Source organism: Dunckerocampus dactyliophorus, chromosome 4, assembly GCF_027744805.1.
Source record: "Dunckerocampus dactyliophorus isolate RoL2022-P2 chromosome 4, RoL_Ddac_1.1, whole genome shotgun sequence".
Lineage (NCBI taxonomy): Eukaryota > Metazoa > Chordata > Actinopteri > Syngnathiformes > Syngnathidae > Dunckerocampus > Dunckerocampus dactyliophorus.
The window spans coordinates 3356077-3377679 of record NC_072822.1 but is presented as its reverse complement, the minus strand read 5'-3'; the positions used below and the strand labels follow the sequence as shown (position 1 = coordinate 3377679).

Here is a 21603-nt window from a genome sequence, read left to right as displayed (position 1 = left end):
GTTTAGTCGAGACTATTCTTCTACCTGATAGGGCTCGTAGAAGAAGGCTTCCACTCCCTCCGACAGACCTCGGATCAGCCCAAAGGGATTTCCCAGGACGTCCAGGCCCAGCACTAGCACATACATCTGTTTTATAGCCTGAAATGTACATGTTCATAAAAGTTAGTTGGTAGTGCTATGCTAAAACTGCACAGTCGATTCCAACAAGACATTGTGAAAAACACATTTTGGTGAAAATGTGGCTAAAGGTGCAACAGATACATTGATTTATTCATGTTTTTCCACCATCTTGAGTCACTATGCCCTAGAATGAAAATGATACAGTCACATCCGCATTGACAGCTTAACTAACGAACTGCGCAATTTAATACCCCCACTTTCATTTACAGTGGAAACTCCAAACTTGTACAAAACATGAAGTTCAACTGACATTTTCAAACTATCATGAAGTATGATGTCACGGGAAAAAAATGTGATAACCATAGAATTGGAAATGTAAAAATACGTCATGTTTTAGCAATACCTATAAAAGGCCACAAGTGGATAGTATCATTCAACAAATAAACAAACGAACCTACACGGTAGTGTTACTTTTAGCTTTATCATCCCAAATACTATTAAACTCTACTGGTTAACTTTTTTTTGTTTTATACTTGTACTTGCATGGCAGGATGCTTAAAATGCCACTTGAAACATTGCCTGTATCATGTATGATGGGGACATTTCGACCCTGGAACAAATTAACTTGGTGTACCCTGCCTCTTGCCCAAAGTCAGCTGGGAAAGGTTCCAGCTTACCCGTGACCCTAATGAGGACAAGTGATATAGAAAATAAATGGACGGATAGATATTTCCTGTGGGAAAATGCTTTGAAATTAGAACAACTTCATCAACCAGCTCACAGACTTTGTTTTGTGGACAGGAAGTAGCCTGACAACCGACAGGCTGAACAGATGCATAAAGTAAGGCTGCACTTGACAAACAGGACTTGACATTGTGAGTACCTGTTTCGAATAATGTCTGATGACCTTCCATTGGAGCTGCTGCGTGGTGCAGAACTGGAAGGTCAACTCAAAGAAGGCCAGCCTGACGCAAACAGCAGGTCAGTCAGGAAACAAACTCGACAAATGGCGCATCAGTTTGTGGCTGCGTACTTGAAGACGACGTCCTGCACGTCGGTGAGCGTGGCGCCAATGCTCTTCAGCAGCAGGTTGAGTGACTGGATGGGTATGACTTCGGTCTCTCGCTTCCCTTTCAAGCCGTCCTCACCGCCGGTGCTCAGAGAGAAACTTAAATGAAGCTGAAGACGCAAATACAACACATAAAACAGGTGATATTTCATTTTTTGATGGTGATTTACTTGTAATTCACTCCACACCTTAATGGGGGAAATGTGGAAATACTCATAGAGGCTAATGGGAGTAGTATCAGCAGCGGAGGCGTGGTTCAGCTCCGTTTTGATGTACTCCACATCCTTCTCGAAAAGTTCCACCTAACCGAATGAGAGAACGTTAATAGAACCATTCAGTTTGTAGGACAGGGGTGACTTTTCCCAGCTAGGGCCGCATAGTGAAAAATGAAACGATGCAAGGACCACTTTGACAGTTTGTAAACCAACACATGTAGATAGCATGCTAAGCCATTACACACACACACACACACACACACACACACACACACACACACACGCACACACACACACACACACACAGTATTTCTTCATTGTTTTACAATTATTATACCATACACTTTATACACTTTTCTCAGACAGGCAACAACATTTTCTCACATTTCTCTCTTGTTTAAACACTCAAAAAAGTTCAAACCCTTCATTTGAATCTTAATGATCAATCTTATTGATCAACACAAGAAATTATTAAGTCACTCGCGCATATTTTACTCCCGTGGTCGTGCCTTTTCGCCCTGGCGCCATTATGCTGTACTGTAGCATTTTTGTATCCTTAAAACATATTGCTGCAGACGAACCGAAGATTCATTTACAAGCTCGCAAGCAAGCCAGGCTCGGCCTGTAAGTGTTCATAAGATGTAATTTTAAAAAAGCAGCACTAAAAAAATCTGTAAAACAGCGAATCCGTGAAAGGGGAACCGCGACAGAGCAAGGGAACAATATTAGTATGAAATTTGGTCTATGCTGTTTTTCCCCATTTTTGCTGGGTCTTTTACATTTTCCAAATATTGTAACTTTCTTCTTCAATAGTCTTTGTACATTTTGTTTTCAGGAATGACTTTATTGCCATAATTTCATAACTTTTTTCCCCAAACCTAATTTTCCAAAAATGGCATCATTTTGTTTTTTTGTTTCTCATAATATACCGACTTTAAAAAAATAATAACTCTCGAATATTTCAACTCCATGCTGTTAAAATGGCATTATTTTTCCTCATAACATTACGATTTTATTCTCGTAAAATTGCGACTTTTTCTCGTTAGAATCCGACTTTTCTCTCTTCATATTTTGACTTTAGAGCTGATTTTTCAATTTCTGATGTTTTTTTTTACATTTTTCCAACTATTTCAACTTTCTTCTTGTAAATTTTCTCCTTGTAATTATGACTCTATTAGTATTGTGTAATTCTCGTGATTTTCCTACAACTCTGTTTCCCATAATAGTATGATTGAAGTATTTTTTTCATCAATATTTCAACTTTATGCTACAAAAATATTTTTTCCTCATAATATTACTACATTATGCTCCTAAAATTACAGACTGTTTTTTTTCTCTTTTTTAGAATGTGCCACCGGCCCCCACTTTGGACACCCCTGCTGTAGGTTAACTAGGTGCGGGAATCCTGCACCTCCTGCAGTGCGGTCACGGCCCCGGCGTCCTCGGGGCTGAACAAGTCCAAGATGGCGAAAAGAAAGCCCAGATCCAGTTTGAGATCCATTTCTTGAATCAACACCTTGAAGTACCTGGATAGAAGGAACGCATTTCAGGATTTACGAAGCAGGAATGTACAAACTTTTTTCACTGAAGACCGCATACAGAAAAATTGAAGGATGTGGGGGGGCCACCCTTCCAGTAAACACGCAAAAAAAACAACAATCCAATGTAAAATGTACCTATTGTTCAAATACTGTATACTTGTTCTTTGTGATTTAGTTTTTGACAGCTAGGTGACATATAATAGTAGGCAAATTCCTGATTGTGATGTTTTGATTGATGTTTTGACATTGCAGATAACAGTTAAAACTGAATTATTATCATTATTATTATTATTATTAAAGAATTATTATTCTATTTCAGTGTGGCCCTAATCCCCCACGGCATAACTATACTACTACATTTTATGTTTGTAAAATGCAGCGGGCCAGTAAAAATTGAGCTGCAGGCCCTCAAATGCCCCTCGGGCCTGACTTTGGACACCTTAAAGGAAATAAGACAAATACATGCTGCAAAAGTGGCTCATTACTTTATGCGTGAGATGTTGGAGTGTCCTGCTGCCCTGGTTACGATGCAGATATCAGTTAGAGGCTTTGGCTCTGTAAGGAAAAAAATGAGGTATTAATGTGAAACATCATCGTGACCAAGGAAAGTCAATCCAAACAGACCTGCATCCATGGTGATGGACTTTGGCAGGTTTACAGGGTAGAAAACATAAGGAAAGATGGCTCCTGGCAGCTGATTCTGGATCTGTGACAGACGGCAGCAAGTATTGTAAATGTTTTGACGATGCGTCCAAGGAGATCTTGGGCTGGTCTCTGACCTGTATGCGGTGGATTTGGACACGGTAGGAGCTCTGACGGGGCGAGGTGCTGTACTCCACTTTGACGCCCGGCAGGAAGTGCCTTCGAAGGGGAGCGGCGCATGGCTGCAGCATCCGCATTTCCGTGGCGTTGGGAGACAGACACATCTGGGGGAAAGTAACATTCCAAATAACTGCCTCAATTGCGACTCCATCACCTTTTCAACGGATTTTTGGCGGTAGCGGCACTTAATGCAAAGTATTTGCATTCACACTGCAATGAAATACCAACTGCCACCATAGTAATCCATAGAAAATATTTACATGTTACCATATTTCCTCCGTTATTGATTCAAATGCAAAAAGTGCCAAACGTTTATTAGAGGTAAGAAATGTATTTGCAGAAATGCATGTCTGAAAACCTGTCAGTATCTGCTGTGACCACCATTTGCCTCCAATAGCATACACACCGGTCCAGAGCTTCCCAAACTTTCTCAGTGGGTGACATGATCAGCGAGTATGCTGGCCATGCAAGTACTGGGATGGTTTCAGCTTCCAGGAATTGTGTATGGGTCCTTGCAACATGGGGCCATGCATTATCATTTTGCAATACGAGGTGATGCTTGTGGATGAATAACACAACAATTGGCCACAGGCTCTTGTCACAGTATCTCTGTGCATTGAAAATGCCATCAATACATTAAAATGCACCTGTGTTGTGGATGGAGTGGCCCATGGTGGCAGTGGGGTTATGGTATGAGAAGACGCATTTGTTATGGACATCACACACAGGGGCATTTTAATGATGGCATGGGGTGCTCTGGATCAGCTTATACACTATTTGAGGCAAATGGTGGTCACAGCAGATACTGCTTTCAGACCCCTAATGACAGCCTTAACTCGCATAGGACGCCACTGGCTAATAATGAAGACATGGCATCTACAGTATTTGAGTGGAAGTCACTATTCCAAGATTACAGTGTTGATGCTCTACCCAGTGACAAAAAAAAATAAATCTTAAATTAATCAAAAGTAAGCATTCTCGGCCCACAGCAAATACCAATGCAGTACAGATACAAAACATACAATGTGTGTGTCTAACCTGGAAGTTGTTTTCCAGGTTGACAGTGACTTTCTCTCCAGGTCCAGAGTCTATGTACTCTTTGTAGCGCGTCTCCAGCATCTCAGCCTCGACAGTGCCCAGAGCCTTCCAACGATTCTTCTTCCTGGGCTTGTACTCCCACACCACATCGGAACTACGCCGAGGAGCCAACGTTAAAACACAGCCACAAACCGGGACTGGGAAAGGCTTGTTGTTCTCTACCTGGTGATCCCAATGAAGGCGATCTCCTGGCTGCTGCTGTTGTTGACCAGAGACAATCCAACGCTGTACAGAAACAAGAAGACTTCCATCTCGGCCAACTGCGCCTTCTCGCTCTCGCACAGCAGCTGGTAGATGCGAGCCTCCTCGGTGAACAGCACCACCCGCTGGAGACCTTGGGATCGACACAATGCCAACACATTTAGTTTGTTGTATGATCTTCTGACAAGGATACAGTCATGGAGAAAAATGGTGTTGTGTGTTTGTTTCCTGAATTGCTTCACACAAAACGGTCAGAACATGTACTCCTACTGTGTCGTTGTCTGTGCTATTATTTTTCTGACAAATACACCACACGATGGTGCCTTTATTAAACCCCATAAGTCGGTTAAGTTACTTAAAATTTCTCACACAGCCCAACACGCTCTACAAAATACCCACTGTAACTTCAGGGTGTTTAGCCGAATCAGCACCAAATTTGGCACACAGCTGTAAGGGACTGACAAGCATGTGTGTGCAAAGATTGAGCAAGATTGGTTGAAAGTCATGGCCGCCATCAAGCAAAACATCTTTGCATGAGCACGGGTAGGATTTGGCAGCTAACTGTCCATAAGTCCCTGAACATTTGTCTAATGCTTATAAACTTTAACCACAACCCAGGGGGAGCACCAGAAATGTCATTCACAGTCATGTGGAATAACTGAAGGGGTCATGACTGAAACAAAGTCCTCTATCCCGACTATAAAGTCAACTAGAAAACTACTACAAAGGATCATGCTAGCTGGATGTAGTGTGAGAGTGTTTACGTCACCTTCATAAAAGGAGATAACATACAGAACGTCTTTCCTTTCAATATTTTCACGCAGGTCCTGTGGATGAAAGAACACAATGCTGAACATGCTGAACATCCAAGTGTGATTAAGCGGCCACAACATCCGGTACACCTGCATATACAGGGTCAGGCAAAATGATCTGACACATTTGTAGGTTAAATAAAAGGCAAATAAAGTAAAGAAACAAAAAAGTGTTTTTATTTTCGAAGTACATATAATGGCATTTTTTTCATATATTGCCATTTTGCTTTGTTTCGTTATGCCATTGTTTTTCGTTTCTTTTTCAGTTGCTGCCATGAATTGGACTGGGGAGCATCGCGCTTTCATTTTGCAAACGTTTATCAAAACAAACGAATCTGTAACTGCAACACAATGAGCGTTCCGTTTGCACTTCAATCTTGGTAGACATGATCCCGTACCAGCTCCAAACACCATCTTGTTATGGTTACCAACTTCAGAGCTACTGGATCTGCATTGAGTGTGTGGACAATAATGGAGCCCATTTGACTGATTTAATTTTTAAAACATAATGAAACACAATGGCATTATATGTACTTTTCGAAAATAAAAACACTTTCTTTTTTCTTTACTTTATTTGCCTTTTATTTAACCTACAAACGTGTCAGATCATTTTGCCTGACCCTGTATAAAACTATCATCTTTGTTGAGGCAGAGAGTTTTAAACTGGACGGTTCTGTTAAGACCTAATGGGGACTGTGCGGGTGTACCTAATGAAGCGGCCAATAAATACATTACAGGAGGTCCTCGGTTACGCACAAGTTCTGTTCCTACGACGGCGATATATAAGTTAGCGTTTAGTGTAAGTCGGAAATTATAGCTAAATTAACAATTGTCACTCACACAGTACATAGAACACATGGATGACATAAAATACAGTCATAAAAAGATTAAATATAAAATTTTAAAAGAGGCCAATTCCTAATACCCTAGTTACAATCGAGGCAGAATGAGCCGGAATGAAAACGTGGTTTATTCCTGGATATTCGAACTGAATTCTAAAAATTCTGATTGCATTCTGAGTGCATTCCAAATTTTAGGGCCTGTCCTTGTGGCTGGCCCGAATGCTTTGAGTATGCTAAAAACGTTAGAGGTGGATTCAAAGTGGAAAAATATCGAACAGCATTGGAAATGTATTCGAACTGCACTTTTGACTGACTGCCTTCTAAATATTTATATTATACAATATCTAAATATTCTTAGTATTCCAACGGCATTCCAAACATTCTGATCGCATTTGTAAAAAAAAAACGCAGCCAGCTGCCGCTGGAACATCACTATGAAGCGTTGCCTTATTCACATCACTTCATAGGCCATGGAAAAAAGGAGCCAAGGTAACTCCACCAGCGGCAGAGGTGCTGAAACCCAAGAAGCCCGCTGAAACGTCACCATTAATGCGTCGCCAATTCACATCACGTTATGCCACCAAGGAAAAAGGGAGCCAAGCTAACAAATTTAAAATCCTCTAAATGTGGCGCAAATTTAAAAACTTTTTCATTCAGGCTGGTTCTGCTTCATTCGTGCTGATTTGTGCTTAGTGTGTCGGGGCCTTAACTTTTATCTCTGCGGTCGGCTTGCACACTGGAAGGGGCGTCCCATGAATGAAACCTCTATGCCGCTTAGTTATCACTGTCACTTTCAGAGGAGAAGATCCTTTCATTCTGTATGTTCCGAGATACCATCTTCGTCCTCGATGGCCTCGACAGTCAGAAGGCTTAGACCGAGCATGCAACCAATAATGATCAGCATTTCTCCACTTTCTGAGCATTTTACGATGTCGACTTTTGTCCTTACCTTTTATTTGATGTATTGCTATCAGAAGAGTTTGCCTCACGCTTGGGAGACATTTGGGGGGAAAAGTAACTTAAAAAAAGTAATGCTGTCCTTCCTCAGTGTAGCAACGTGCAATTTCGTATACTTCCGCCGTGCATACTTAACTATAATAATAATTCATGTAACACGAGGACCGCCTGTACAATGGATAAAAGAAGTCTTAAGTTGGATCTTGTTTTATGCAGTTGTTTGTACCCTGACTGATACATCTATACACACCTCTTCACTTTTCAGTATCCCGCTGTAATTGCCCCACCTCCAGCACAGCTCTCTGGACCCAGTGGGCTCGGTCCAGGTGTAGTGCACGGCTTTCCCGGCCTCCAGTTCCTCCACTTCGGTTTCCTCCTGTGAGCTGCACGAAACAGACACGCACTGTCAACAAATAGACTAAAGAAACACTCCCTTGATGATTTGAGACGACAGTAAGTACATCACGGTAACCCAGCCACCAAGGCATGCCTCTAGTTCCATAAGCGGGTCCCATCAACAAACACAAAACACACCACACGAACATTAAATCATGACAAAGCGGGAAAAAATAAGTCAACAGCAGAGAACTACTGGAAGAAAACAGGAGCAGAATCCCATCCGGTTGGCAGCCCTCAAACCAGAAGATATAAGAATGTTGTCACACTTGACAGGTCACATAACAGAGAAATGCAATGATGGAATATGGGTCGAATAATGATTGACACACAGTAAGGATGATGGTAACAATATCATATGTATTATGGTGTCTGGCGAGTGACCCTTGTTCCTGTTCTTCTACCTGTCCTCCTCCGCTGAGAAGGAGAGGTCTAGCAGCTCATTGGGCACCCATGGAGAGTCTTTCTTTGTGCTGCGTGACCCACAATACACACACACACACACACATATATACATACATCATAGACAAAAAGTATTAACATATTATATAGTACACCACCAGCAAACGTTTGGAGACAGTTTCTCATTCAGCAATACCATATTTCCTCATCCAGTGGCTGGTTGCATCTATAAAAGACGCTTGGAAAAAAACAAGATATATGGCGGGATGGCCACTATTTGAAGGAAATATGGTACACTTTAACAATGTGCGCGAAAGAACCCCACCCTGCTGTAAAGAAAGGAAGCCTTCTGAAAGGAGTGTTATACTGTAAAAACACAGATCATACTTTGTACAAGTTAAATAAGACCACAAAATTAGGCATTTCACTCATATGTCTGCAATGCGCACAAACGCAGTATGAACGTGTCAACAGCTTGAATAAAGTGTATAAAATATAAAAACAGGGCAAATGAATAGAGGTCCACACTTGACTACGTGTCACACATCGTCCTTTTTTTATCCTTAAAGTACAAAAACCCACATTTCAAAAAGCCCGGTTCATATTTATGCAGCACAAATCAGCAAAAATGCAAACTACAGCCACAATAATAAACATATTGTAAAATTCATGTCCCTCAAAACCGAGTATTATCTCTCTGATACTGTTCTTACACTGTATTTTAATATATCATGTGTACCTAGGGTTGTGGCCAGTGAGTGTATTTGTGGAATTCTCTCACCTCTGATGGAAATGCAAGGGCTGTTCTTTGGTGTGGTTGATGATGAGGAAGGGGGCTGCACCATCGTGGTAGTCAGAGAATCGTATTGTGGCAGAATGCTCCGATAAATTCACTTCGACAATGATCCCGCCATCCTACAGCAAAAACACATTCAGAGTGTCCTATATAAAAAAGCCCCCTTAAAAAGGTCCATCACCATCCGCTTTGGTCTACTTACAGAATCCAAGTGAAGCAATAAGCAGTTCTCTGGACGCGTGAAGTCAATCGTCTGAGGAGACAGACAACCTTCTGTTTTGACAGTGACGAGCTTGGTGTCGTCCTCAGGCCAGAACGGGACGGCGGACTAAAAAAGAAGAATACTATTATTATTTCCAAATTTTATGCAGAGGTTCAGACAGCATCTGCACCAGCAAGTCCGGTGGAATTCATGTATGAAAGCACCATGAATGCTCCGCACCACAGAGTAGCCGGGCGCATGCTCTACAAATAACGACTGGTCCCTAATTGGCGGTGAGTCAAAAAAAAAAAAACAAACACTGGCTTTTACATGATGTCGTTTTTTACATTTTTAAATTGAATTCCACCAGATGGAAGTGCTGCATTAGAGTATCATCATTAAAGTATCATGGTCAGCATCCCGCAGCTTTATCTGTCTCTGGATGCTCTTACAAACGTTGCTTCTCAGCTGCTGATTTAAAAATATGTGTGTTACACTTGCCGTACTGTTGTTTAGTGTAACTGTATCAGCGGTATCCCAAACGTTTTTTTTTTTATTTTTATTTTTTTGCACGGGAAGCAAAAAGAGATGATGATGCAACTCTCCACCAATGCATTTCACTTCAGAGCACTTTTAAGCCATAAAAACCGCCACAAGGTGGCAGAAGTGCATTTGATGAGCACTTGGCAGGGCTCATTTCAATGAAGAATCACATATGACAGGAAGGAGGAAGCGTGGAGGAGTGTAGCGTGCAGAAGATGACGCATTGTAGGGAAATTTTAACGCCTGCGCACGCACACACATACTTCAGTTCCAAATGCAAAAATTGTAAATAGTTGGCATTTGTATTTGTAAATAAATTGTTATTTTGATGTAAAACCACCCCTTTTTTGTTTATGTTGTGGTATAGCTGTTTAGATATTTTAGCCGTCACAAAAGCAAAAAATATTAGTGTCATAGTGAAAGTTATGCTTGAAATGTATCTTCACAAAAAGCTGGTTTTAGTTGGAAACTGATAGTTTCCTGAAACTTACCTGCTGATTACTAAAGAATAAAAAAAAGGAAAAACAACCTTTTTGTTCTGATGAAAGACAGGAGTCTAATCTTTTCTTTTGGTAGGTTGCATGTTTATATAGCCATAGAACACAGTATCTGGGTGCCTTGAAAAATCAGGTAAAATTGTCTAAAATGGTTCAAGGGGTTGTCTTTTGAAAAGTGGCTGGGATTGAATGAGTTAATAAATGACCATGTGGTGTGTTTTCCTTTACACTTTCTCATGCACTCCAAAACATTATCAAAGTGTTTTAAAAAAAACTTATTATATATCATGAGTTTTCTACATTGGGAGGTAACAGCCTCTCTCCAATTACCTCCCGCTTACGTCCTGTCCTCCTTGCGTTTTCTCTAAATAATTTAGCCGGGGAGTTTAAAGACCATACGGTTGTATAGTATTCAGTAGGGGTGGTCACGAGATCTCGCAAGGCCAAAAGGTGAGAAGATTTAACACAGTTGAAAGGCCAGCATTTCAAGAAATGCTGCAAATGTTCTGTAGACGGTAGGAATTGCCTGTGAGAAAATACATGCCATAAATGGCAATTCCACAACTTTACAGAGTGAAAAATGACATATTAAAGGAAATATTGCATTATTAAGATACACAGTATTATTACATATTATTGCTGACAATAATACCCCTTCAGCGTCAATTTGTGGGACAGTAATCATTTCAATATTATATTATTTTTTATTACACTTTTCTTCAATTAGAACGTCGTCTCATCTAGTTCTCGTGGACCCATTCTCGTGCATCTTCTCGCCTCGTGAGTTGGGTGTCTCATAACACCCTTGTATTCACTGAAAACTAGTAGTACACCCAAAAACTGCCACCCACAAGAGGCCATGCTTGAGCTGGGGCCTGACCTGTTCTGGCGGAACTTCGGTCCAGTTCTCTTGGTCCACCTCACATACAAAAACTGACTGCGTGGTTCCGTTGACCAGCATGTAAAAGGGCATGAAGGTCACGATGCGGGTGAGACTGAAACTGCACGTGTCAATCTTCACACCAACCTAATTGAAAAAAGGGTAGAAGCCACTACGGATGACGTGTTCTCGCCTTTAAAAAAGAAAAAGATGTTGTATGCATCTCACCCGATAATCTTTATATTGTCCTTTACATTTCACATCTCCATAGCTACCAACTGTGTCCAGGGAAAACTCATCGGAGAGGTCACTTTCGGAGATCATTAGACGGACCTGATGGAAGGAAAGTACAAGATGATATAAGACCAGGGTTACGTTTCAAGTAACTTTGAGCGGAAGACTTTGCCTTGTTGGTTTTGAGGAAGTAACGAGGCTTGAAGGAGAAAAGAAGCGGCATGTCGTAGTCCAGAGGGTGCTTGCGGTGGATGTCGTCAGCCTTGTACTGCAGCAGCCTGCCCGTCTTGTTCACCATCCAGTACGGTGAGTGGATGGCGACCTCCGTCTGGCCCTGGTCGTACTTGACGTGAACGGCTATGTCCAGCTCCGCCTTCCTCGTCTCGTCACTGTAAAACTCCTCATCCTCTTGGAGGGACTCGAACGTGATTAAGGTGATCTCCTCCTGGTTACTGCGGAGACTGTAAAAGAGGTTATGTTTGTTTTTTTTACTTTTGTCCAATCCGTTTTTAGAGTTCTGTGCAGAATGATCAGATTTGGCTTTTTCTCTCTACTTTTTTTCATGTTGTTCCAATGCAAACCAAAGAAATAAACATGTAATACCGAAGCATTTGTAATTACTACAATTTTCTAGGAGAAGTAGTGCTTTATCTGACAGAAGCACAGGGGTGCCAATGTTTTTGGCCATGACTGTAGGTCAATATATGCTAAGCTATCTGAGCAAAACATCACCATCTTGACTTCAAAGGACAATAGAAATGTCCTGCAGGCTGAAAATGGACCCTGGACCACACTTAATATTGTGGGTGGGTGTACCTAATAAAGTGGCTGGTGATTTAACCTATAGGCAGGCAGGATACAGTACAAGCCGTCACACCTGTAGTGGGCAGACCAGTCCTGAGAAAAGTAGTCAACCAAGCGGAGGTTCAGGCTGGATTGGTCCATGACAGCAGTGTGAAGCTGGGCAGAGTGTCCCGGGTTCAGCATGGCCTCAGGGGCACACTGTCCACTGTCCTGTTATATAGAAGGTAGCTGCTGCAATGTATTGTATTTTTTTTTGTATGTACGCGCACCCCTAAGCATTGCCTTACGTTGAGTTTGTAGGTGATGGGATAAGGCAGCAGGTTGCGTAGCAGGATGGAGGGCCACAGGTGGAGCACAAAGGGCACGTCGAAGTTGTTCCCCACGCTGCCCGTGTCTTTGAATATCACCTTGTCCCTGCGGGGCACGATGTTGACAGTCAGCACGCCACCCTCTTCGCCGCGGAGACGGCACGTCTGCTGGATGTGCATATTGGGCTGCTCCAGGTTGATGTCTTCATAGCTGAAGCCCTCAGAGCACTCAAACTCTACGTGCTCGTCCCCCGTGACCGGCTGGAGGCTTAGCTCGGACCTGGGAGGACAGAGGAGGAGAACCGAGAGAATGACTGTGCAGTTCTGTAAACAGTGCCACTGTGTGCTGTTCTCACACAGTGTAGAAAATACATGGTCCTTTTGATATGTACAGTAATCACACATTTCTCGCTGTAAAGTAGTTCCAGACCCGACCGTGATAAGTGAATTTCCGCAAAGTAGGATTTCTTCTTTTTAAAAGAGATAGTTGTGTAGTTATGGCAAAGAAAACCTGTTTACAATCTTCTAATTATATTTTTAACGTGATGAGCCCTCTAGATATTAAATAACAGCCCTAAAGTCACCTTTACATAGATATTTTATTGAAATTCACAAATTGACTTATTAACCAATATAGTAGATATAATCAGAGAAAATACGCCATTTAAGACTTGTGCTTGTGTGTGTGTGTGTGTGTGTGTGTGTTTGTAATCATATCTTTGTGGGGACAAAGATCTGTTTACACAGTCACGTCATGGGGACCGATTTCGGTATGGGGACCAAAAATCAGGTCCCCATAAAGAAAATGGTATTAAATTAACCCAGAAGCTGTTCTGAAGGTGCCCGTGTGGTTTTTAGCATTGGCCCACAACCCATGGTTTTCAATGGCTGTGTGTGTGTGTGGCATGCCCACAAGTTCCCCCAGTAGTTTGTGGTTGGTACTGCACACACTCGCTCTCCACACACACTTTTCCATAAATGGTTGGGTGCCGCCCACTTCCTGGTCCCCATAAGGAATGATTATAGAAGAAGAAAAAAGGATAATTGAAGGTGTGTGACAATTTAAAGTAAAGAATTTGTGTGACACAAGGTAAGTGCATTTGTGTGACAAATTAGAATTACCTGAATAAGTGTTCAACTGTCATTCAACTGAGAGGAAAGTTATAGTTAGTGCAGCTAGTTTGCTGCAGCAGGGGAGTGCATAATCTTGAGAGGTGTGTATGCTTTTGGCCTTCTCCTGTATGTTGATAGACTGTTAAAAAAACAAACACATGAGGGCCAAAAATAGATACTTCTCAAGATTATGCACTCCAACTTTACAACAGTTTAAAACTAGATTTCATAGCCAGTTTAAGACAAGTGCACAAAGAGGTTCAATGTAATATATCGAATAATATATGCACTCGGTGTGTTGAATGTGTGTTGTGGGGACGCCGTCAAGGCCCAGACTACATTGATGACAAACCGAAAAAAAAAATCCCTGTGAAGTTTAAAATTCTGCTCAAGTACTGCACTTGCACTAAACTTCTAAATGTAGTATGTTAAACACCTTAGGGTGCAAGTACATTGTCAGCACAACAAACATTTTCCCACATAACAAACGTTTAAAAGACATTTCACCAGTGTGTGCCCCCAATCTACTGCGAACAAGTACACAAAGATTGTAAATGTAATATATGAAGAAATGTAGTGATCGTGCAATACTTGGAGCATAATTTAAACTCCACAGGAATATTTTTTCCTTGTTAATTATCAGTGTATTTTGGACATTTACGGGGTCCCCACAACACACCTTCCACCAGAGTCCGGGTACACACTCTTTGTGAAAAATTGGAGAATCAGTTTCATCCACAGGTTTCACACACAGGGTCAGGTCAAACTCTTGTCAAAGGTGTGTTGTGGGGACGCCGTCAAGGCCCAGACTACATTGATGATAAACCAAGAAAAAAATCCCTGTTGGGTTTAAAATTCTGCTCAAGTACTGCACTTGCACTAAACTTCTAAATATAGTATGTTAAACACCTTAGGGTGCAAGTACATTGTCAGAACAACAAACATTTTCCCACATAACAAACGTTTAGAAGACATTTCACCAGTGTGTGCCCCAATCTACTGCGTACAAGTACACAAAGATTGTAAATGTAATATATGTAGAAATGTAGTGATCGTGCAATACTTGTAGCATAATTTAAACTTCACAGGAATATTTTTTCCTTGTTAATAAACAGTGTATTTTGGACATTTACGGGGTCCCCACAACACACCTTCCACCAGAGTCTGGGTACACACTCTTTGTGAAAAATTGGAGAATCAGTTTCATCCACAGGTTTCACACACAGGGTCAGGTCAAACTCTTGTCAAAGGTGTGTTGTGGGGACGCCGTCAAGGCCCAGACTACATTGATGATAAACCAAGAAAAAATCCCTGTTGGGTTTAAAATTCTGCTCAAGTACTGCACTTGCACTAAATTTCTAAATGTAGTATGTTAAACACCTTAGGATGCAAGTACATTGTCAGCACAACAAACGTTTTCCCACATAACAAACGTTTAGAAGACATTTCACCAGTGTGTGCCCCCAATCTACTGCGTACAAGTACACAAATATTGTAAATGTAATATATGTAGAAATTTAGTGATCGTGCAATACTTGTAGCATAATTTAAACTTCACAGGAATATTTTTTCCTTGTTAATAAACAGGGTATTTTGGACATTTACGGGGTCCCCACAACACACCTTCCACCAGAGTCTGGGTACACACTCTTTGTGAAAAATTGGAGAATCAGTTTCATCCACAGGTTTCACACACAGGGTCGGGTCAAACTCTTGTCGAAGGTGTGTTGTGGGGACGCCGTCAAGGCCCAGACTACATTGATGATAAACCAAGAAAAAAATCCCTGTGAAGTTTAAAATTCTGCTCAAGTACTGCACTTGCACTAAACTTCTAAATGTAGTATGTTAAACACCTTAGGGTGCAAGTACATTGTCAGCACAACAAACGTTTTCCCACATAACAAACGTTTAGAAGACATTTCACCAGTGTGTGCCCCCAATCTACTGCGAACAAGTACACAAAGATTGTAAATGTAATATATGTAGAAATGTAGTGATCGTGCAATACTTGGAGCATAATTTAAACTTCACAGGAATATTTTTTCCTTGTTTATAAACAGTGTATTTTGGACATTTACGGGGTCCCCACAACACACCTTCCACCAGAGTCTGGGTACACACTCTTTGTGAAATATTGGAGAATCAGTTTCATCCACAGGTTTCACACACAGGGTCAGGTCAAACTCTTGTCGAAGGTGTGTTGTGGGGACGCCGTCAAGGCCCAGACTACATTGATGATAAACCAAGAAAAAAATCCCTGTTGGGTTTAAAATTCTGCTCAAGTACTGCACTTGCACTAAACTTCTAAATGTAGTATGTTAAACACCTTAGGGTGCAAGTACATTGTCAGCACAACAAACATTTTCCCACATAACAAACGTTTAGAAGACATTTCACCAGTGTGTGCCCCCAATCTACTGCGAACAAGTACACAAAGATTGTAAATGTAATATATGTAGAAATTTAGTGATCGTGCAATACTTGGAGCATAATTTAAACTTCACAGGAATATTTTTTCCTTGTTTATAAACAGTGTATTTTGGACATTTACCGGGTCCCCACAACACACCTTCCACCAGAGTCTGGGTACACACTCTTTGTGAAAAATTGGAGAATCAGTTTCATCCACAGGTTTCACACACAGGGTCAGGTCAAACTCTTGTCGAAGGTGTGTTGTGGGGACGCCGTCAAGGCCCAGACTACATTGATGATAAACCAAGAAAAAAATCCCTGTTGGGTTTAAAATTCTGCTCAAGTACTGCACTTGCACTAAACTTCTAAATGTAGTATGTTAAACACCTTAGGATGCAAGTACATTGTCAGCACAACAAACGTTTTCCCACATAACAAACGTTTACAAGACATTTCACCAGTGTGTGCCCCCAATCTACTGCGTACAAGTACACAAAGATTGTAAATGTAATATATGTAGAAATGTAGTGATCGTGCAATACTTGTAGCGTAATTTAAACTTCACAGGAATATTTTTTCCTTGTTAATAAACAGTGTATTTTGGACATTTACGGGGTCCCCACAACACACCTTCCACCAGAGTCTGGGTACACACTCTTTGTGAAAAATTGGAGAATCAGTTTCATCCATAGGTTTCACACACAGGGTCAGATCAAACTCTTGTCAAAGGTGTGTTGTGGGGACGCCGTCAAGGCCCAGACTACATTGATGATAAACCAAGAAAAAAATCCCTGTTGGGTTTAAAATTCTGCTCAAGTACTGCACTTGCACTAAACTTCTAAATGTAGTATGTTAAACACCTTAGGGTGCAAGTACATTGTCAGCACAACAAACATTTTCCCACATAACAAACGTTTAGAAGACATTTCACCAGTGTGTGCCCCCAATCTACTGCGTACAAGTACACAAAGATTGTAAATGTAATATATGTAGAAATCTAGTGATCGTGCAATACTTGTAGCATAATTTAAACTTCACAGGAATATTTTTTCCTTGTTAATAAACAGGGTATTTTGGACATTTACGGGGTCCCCACAACACACCTTCCACCAGAGTCTGGGTACACACTCTTTGTGAAAAATTGGAGAATCAGTTTCATCCACAGGTTTCACACACAGGGTCGGGTCAAACTCTTGTCGAAGGTGTGTTGTGGGGACGCCGTCAAGGCCCAGACTACATTGATGATAAACCAAGAAAAAAATCCCTGTTGGGTTTAAAATTCTGCTCAAGTACTGCACTTGCACTAAACTTCTAAATATAGTATGTTAAACACCTTAGGGTGCAAGTACATTGTCAGAACAACAAACATTTTCCCACATAACAAACGTTTAGAAGACATTTCACCAGTGTGTGCCCCAATCTACTGCGTACAAGTACACAAAGATTGTAAATGTAATATATGTAGAAATGTAGTGATCGTGCAATACTTGTAGCATAATTTAAACTTCACAGGAATATTTTTTCCTTGTTAATAAACAGTGTATTTTGGACATTTACGGGGTCCCCACAACACACCTTCCACCAGAGTCTGGGTACACACTCTTTGTGAAAAATTGGAGAATCAGTTTCATCCACAGGTTTCACACACAGGGTCAGGTCAAACTCTTGTCAAAGGTGTGTTGTGGGGACGCCGTCAAGGCCCAGACTACATTGATGATAAACCAAGAAAAAAATCCCTGTTGGGTTTAAAATTCTGCTCAAGTACTGCACTTGCACTAAACTTCTAAATGTAGTATGTTAAACACCTTAGGGTGCAAGTACATTGTCAGCACAACAAACATTTTCCCACATAACAAACGTTTAGAAGACATTTCACCAGTGTGTGCCCCCAATCTACTGCGAACAAGTACACAAAGATTGTAAATGTAATATATGTAGAAATTTAGTGATCGTGCAATACTTGTAGCATAATTTAAACTTCACAGGAATATTTTTTCCTTGTTTATAAACAGTGTATTTTGGACATTTACGGGGTCCCCACAACACACCTTCCACCAGAGTCTGGGTACACACTCTTTGTGAAAAATTGGAGAATCAGTTTCATCCACAGGTTTCACACACAGGGTCGGGTCAAACTCTTGTCGAAGGTGTGTTGTGGGGACGCCGTCAAGGCCCAGACTACATTGATGATAAACCAAGAAAAAAATCCCTGTGAAGTTTAAAATTCTGCTCAAGTACTGCACATGCAGTAAACTTCTAAATGTAGTATGTTAAACACCTTAGGGTGCAAGTACATTGTCAGCACAACAAACATTTTCCCACATAACAAACGTTTAGAAGACATTTCACCAGTGTGTGCCCCCAATCTACTGCGAACAAGTACACAAAGATTGTAAATGTAATATATGTAGAAATTTAGTGATCGTGCAATACTTGGAGCATAATTTAAACTTCACAGGAATATTTTTTCCTTGTTAATAAACAGTGTATTTTGGACATTTACGGGGTCCCCACAACACACCTTCCACCAGAGTCTGGGTACACACTCTTTGTGAAAAATTGGAGAATCAGTTTCTTCCACAGGTTTCACACACAGGGTCGGGTCAAACTCTTGTCAAAGGTGTGTTGTGGGGACGCCGTCAAGGCCCAGACTACATTGATGATAAACCAAGAAAAAAATCCCTGTTGGGTTTAAAATTCTGCTCAAGTACTGCACTTGCACTAAACTTCTAAATGTAGTATGTTAAACACCTTAGGATGCAAGTACATTGTCAGCACAACAAACATTTTCCCACATAACAAACGTTTAGAAGACATTTCACCAGTGTGTGCCCCCAATCTACTGCGAACAAGTACACAAAGATTGTAAATGTAATATATGTAGAAATGTAGTGATCGTGCAATACTTGTAGCATAATTTAAACTTCACAGGAATATTTTTTCCTTGTTTATAAACAGTGTATTTTGGACATTTACGGGGTCCCCACAACACACCTTCCACCAGAGTCTGGGTACACACTCTTTGTGAAAAATTGGAGAATCAGTTTCATCCATAGGTTTCACACACAGGGTCAGATCAAACTCTTGTCAAAGGTGTGTTGTGGGGACGCCGTCAAGGCCCAGACTACATTGATGATAAACCAAGAAAAAAATCCCTGTTGGGTTTAAAATTCTGCTCAAGTACTGCACTTGCACTAAACTTCTAAATGTAGTATGTTAAACACTTTAGGGTGCAAGTACATTGTCAGAACAACAAACATTTTCCCACACAACAAACGTTTAGAAGACATTTCACCAGTGTGTGCCCCCAATTTACTGCGAACAAGTACACAAAGATTGTAAATGTAATATATGTAGAAATGTAGTGATCGCGCAACACTTGTAGCATAATTTAAACTTCACAGGAATATTTTTTCCTTGTTAATAAATAGGGTATTTTGGACATTTACGGGGTCCCCACAACACACCTTCAACCAGAGTCTGGGTACACACTCTGTGAAAATATTGGAGAATCAGTTTTATCCACAGGTTTCACACACAGACTATATGACCTGTGACCAGTACATCCTACATCTGAAGTTGCTGGAGCAAAACACTTACACTGCTGACATCAGAGCACAAATGAATGCATAGTTGTTGCATTATTGTCCATTAAACGTTTAAATCTGAAATCTGAAATGTGATAGTAATAGTTGCTTTCTTGATCTCTTGATCAGAAACCTTTTTAACATATGTGACATTCTGAACATGTCATTGGTAATATATTTGTTGCAAAGTCCCTTCAAATCACATTGGTAATATACTTGTTGCAAAGTCCCCACTAATCACATTGGACTTGGTGTGAAGTATGCAAATATTATGTTAATGAGGTCCCCATTAACCGTGTTTTCTCGATTTTTCTTATGTCCCCACATAGCACGAGAAAATTCATTACATCAACAATTTAGATATTTGAAGTCGTGTATAAGCTTATAAAAATGTGGTTAGAGTACCTGATTTTTTTCATCCTTGTAGCACCTTTAGAAAGGGTGGTACTCACAAGTGACGATAAAAAATATGGTCCTCAAAAAACATGGAAACGAGAATGTGTGTGTGTGTGTGTGTGTGTCCTTGACATATGCAACCAAGAACTGTCTTATTTTTTGATAAATTGTCCAAAGAAATGCGAGCAACCGAGCACTGAGGACATGTTGTCTGGTAAACTTAAACCCTATTGAATGATTTAATTGACAGCTTGATGTTTGTTCTAAATAATATGAATGAAACACATAATATTCTCATGATTATAAAAGAAAATGATGACATACTCAAGGGCTGCATTGTGTTTTTCACCCATCCATCCATCTTCTATGCTGCTTATCTTCACTAGGATCGCGGGTATGCTGGAGCCTATCCCAGCCAACTTTGGGCGAGAGGCGGGGTACAGCCTGGACTGGCTGCCAGCCAATGGCAGGGCACATATAGACAAACAACCATTCACACTCACATTCATACCTATGGACAATTTAGAGTTGCCAATTTTTCATGTATCTTTTAGTCCGGATACTACACTAGACTGATATCACGACTGTCAATCTATTTGCATTTGCCGTATGTTGACGAGCACAAATATATATAATATGTGATATGTGACAAAAGATATCCGTCAGTGTCACGTAAAATAGCAACACTTTGCCCAAATGTTTTTAAGTCAATAACGCCGCCATGTTTTCATGTAATGATAGCTAAACATTTATCGGCTTCAGCATGTTTATTTCTAACATATGACTTCGCTTCACCGCTTATTGTGCGTCGCCTTTTTTGCCAATGGCTCCAAAAAGTGCATAACGCCAGCTACAAATGTGCCGTACCAGTGCGCACATTCTGACGTCAAGTTGTTTACAGATCACACACATCACGCAGCTTTTCGGCCCTGTTTTGTGCGTACGCACGCTTCATGGATGAGACCCATGGTCTGCCAGAGAATTAGACGATGTAGCAGGGATCAGTGTTGCCGCCTTATATTTAGCGAGCAGGCAAAGCCCTCTACATTCTGTTTTTTTTTTTAAAGTGAAACTCTAGCTACTTTTTAGCTACTGCTCTGGCACTTTTGATGACTAACATGACAGCATGTATCGCTCTCCTCAACAAGCAGCGGGTGCTGCTATTTCCATACGGTTTGTTTGGTTTAATAATTGTTATTTATTCCCAGTTTTGCTAACTTTCTAGTCAAGTGTGATACACCGCAGCAATTCCACTTGTCTATCTGTCCTCACACGATTCCTCTTTTCTTCCATTCTCCATTGTTGTTGCTTATCTTCATGCTTCTATAATTGGATAAAACGACATTCCAGGTAGAT

At 40.9% G+C, this 21603-nt stretch overlaps 1 protein-coding gene across 3 annotated transcripts in view; it reads right to left on the bottom strand.

Moving 5' to 3' along the window:
- vps13a (vacuolar protein sorting 13 homolog A) overlaps positions 1 to 21603 on the bottom strand; it is a 59120-nt gene that overhangs the window by 7165 nt on the left and 30352 nt on the right. For 2 of the 3 annotated variants that reach the window (XM_054773047.1, XM_054773048.1), the window contains exons 48-67: positions 12719 to 13019; positions 12505 to 12641; positions 11800 to 12088; positions 11622 to 11726; positions 11394 to 11540; positions 9474 to 9599; positions 9257 to 9390; positions 8478 to 8546; positions 7928 to 8060; positions 5836 to 5893; positions 5028 to 5199; positions 4806 to 4959; positions 3725 to 3871; positions 3570 to 3651; positions 3431 to 3500; positions 2816 to 2930; positions 1378 to 1491; positions 1154 to 1299; positions 1004 to 1085; positions 25 to 138 (exon numbers count right to left, since the gene is read on the bottom strand). In XM_054773047.1, the coding sequence (XP_054629022.1) occupies positions 25 to 138; positions 1004 to 1085; positions 1154 to 1299; positions 1378 to 1491; positions 2816 to 2930; positions 3431 to 3500; positions 3570 to 3651; positions 3725 to 3871; positions 4806 to 4959; positions 5028 to 5199; positions 5836 to 5893; positions 7928 to 8060; positions 8478 to 8546; positions 9257 to 9390; positions 9474 to 9599; positions 11394 to 11540; positions 11622 to 11726; positions 11800 to 12088; positions 12505 to 12641; positions 12719 to 13019 (2695 nt within the window). The remainder of the gene's footprint in view (positions 1 to 24; positions 139 to 1003; positions 1086 to 1153; positions 1300 to 1377; positions 1492 to 2815; positions 2931 to 3430; positions 3501 to 3569; positions 3652 to 3724; positions 3872 to 4805; positions 4960 to 5027; positions 5200 to 5835; positions 5894 to 7927; positions 8061 to 8477; positions 8547 to 9256; positions 9391 to 9473; positions 9600 to 11393; positions 11541 to 11621; positions 11727 to 11799; positions 12089 to 12504; positions 12642 to 12718; positions 13020 to 21603) is intronic. The other variant, XM_054773049.1, reaches the window with a different exon arrangement.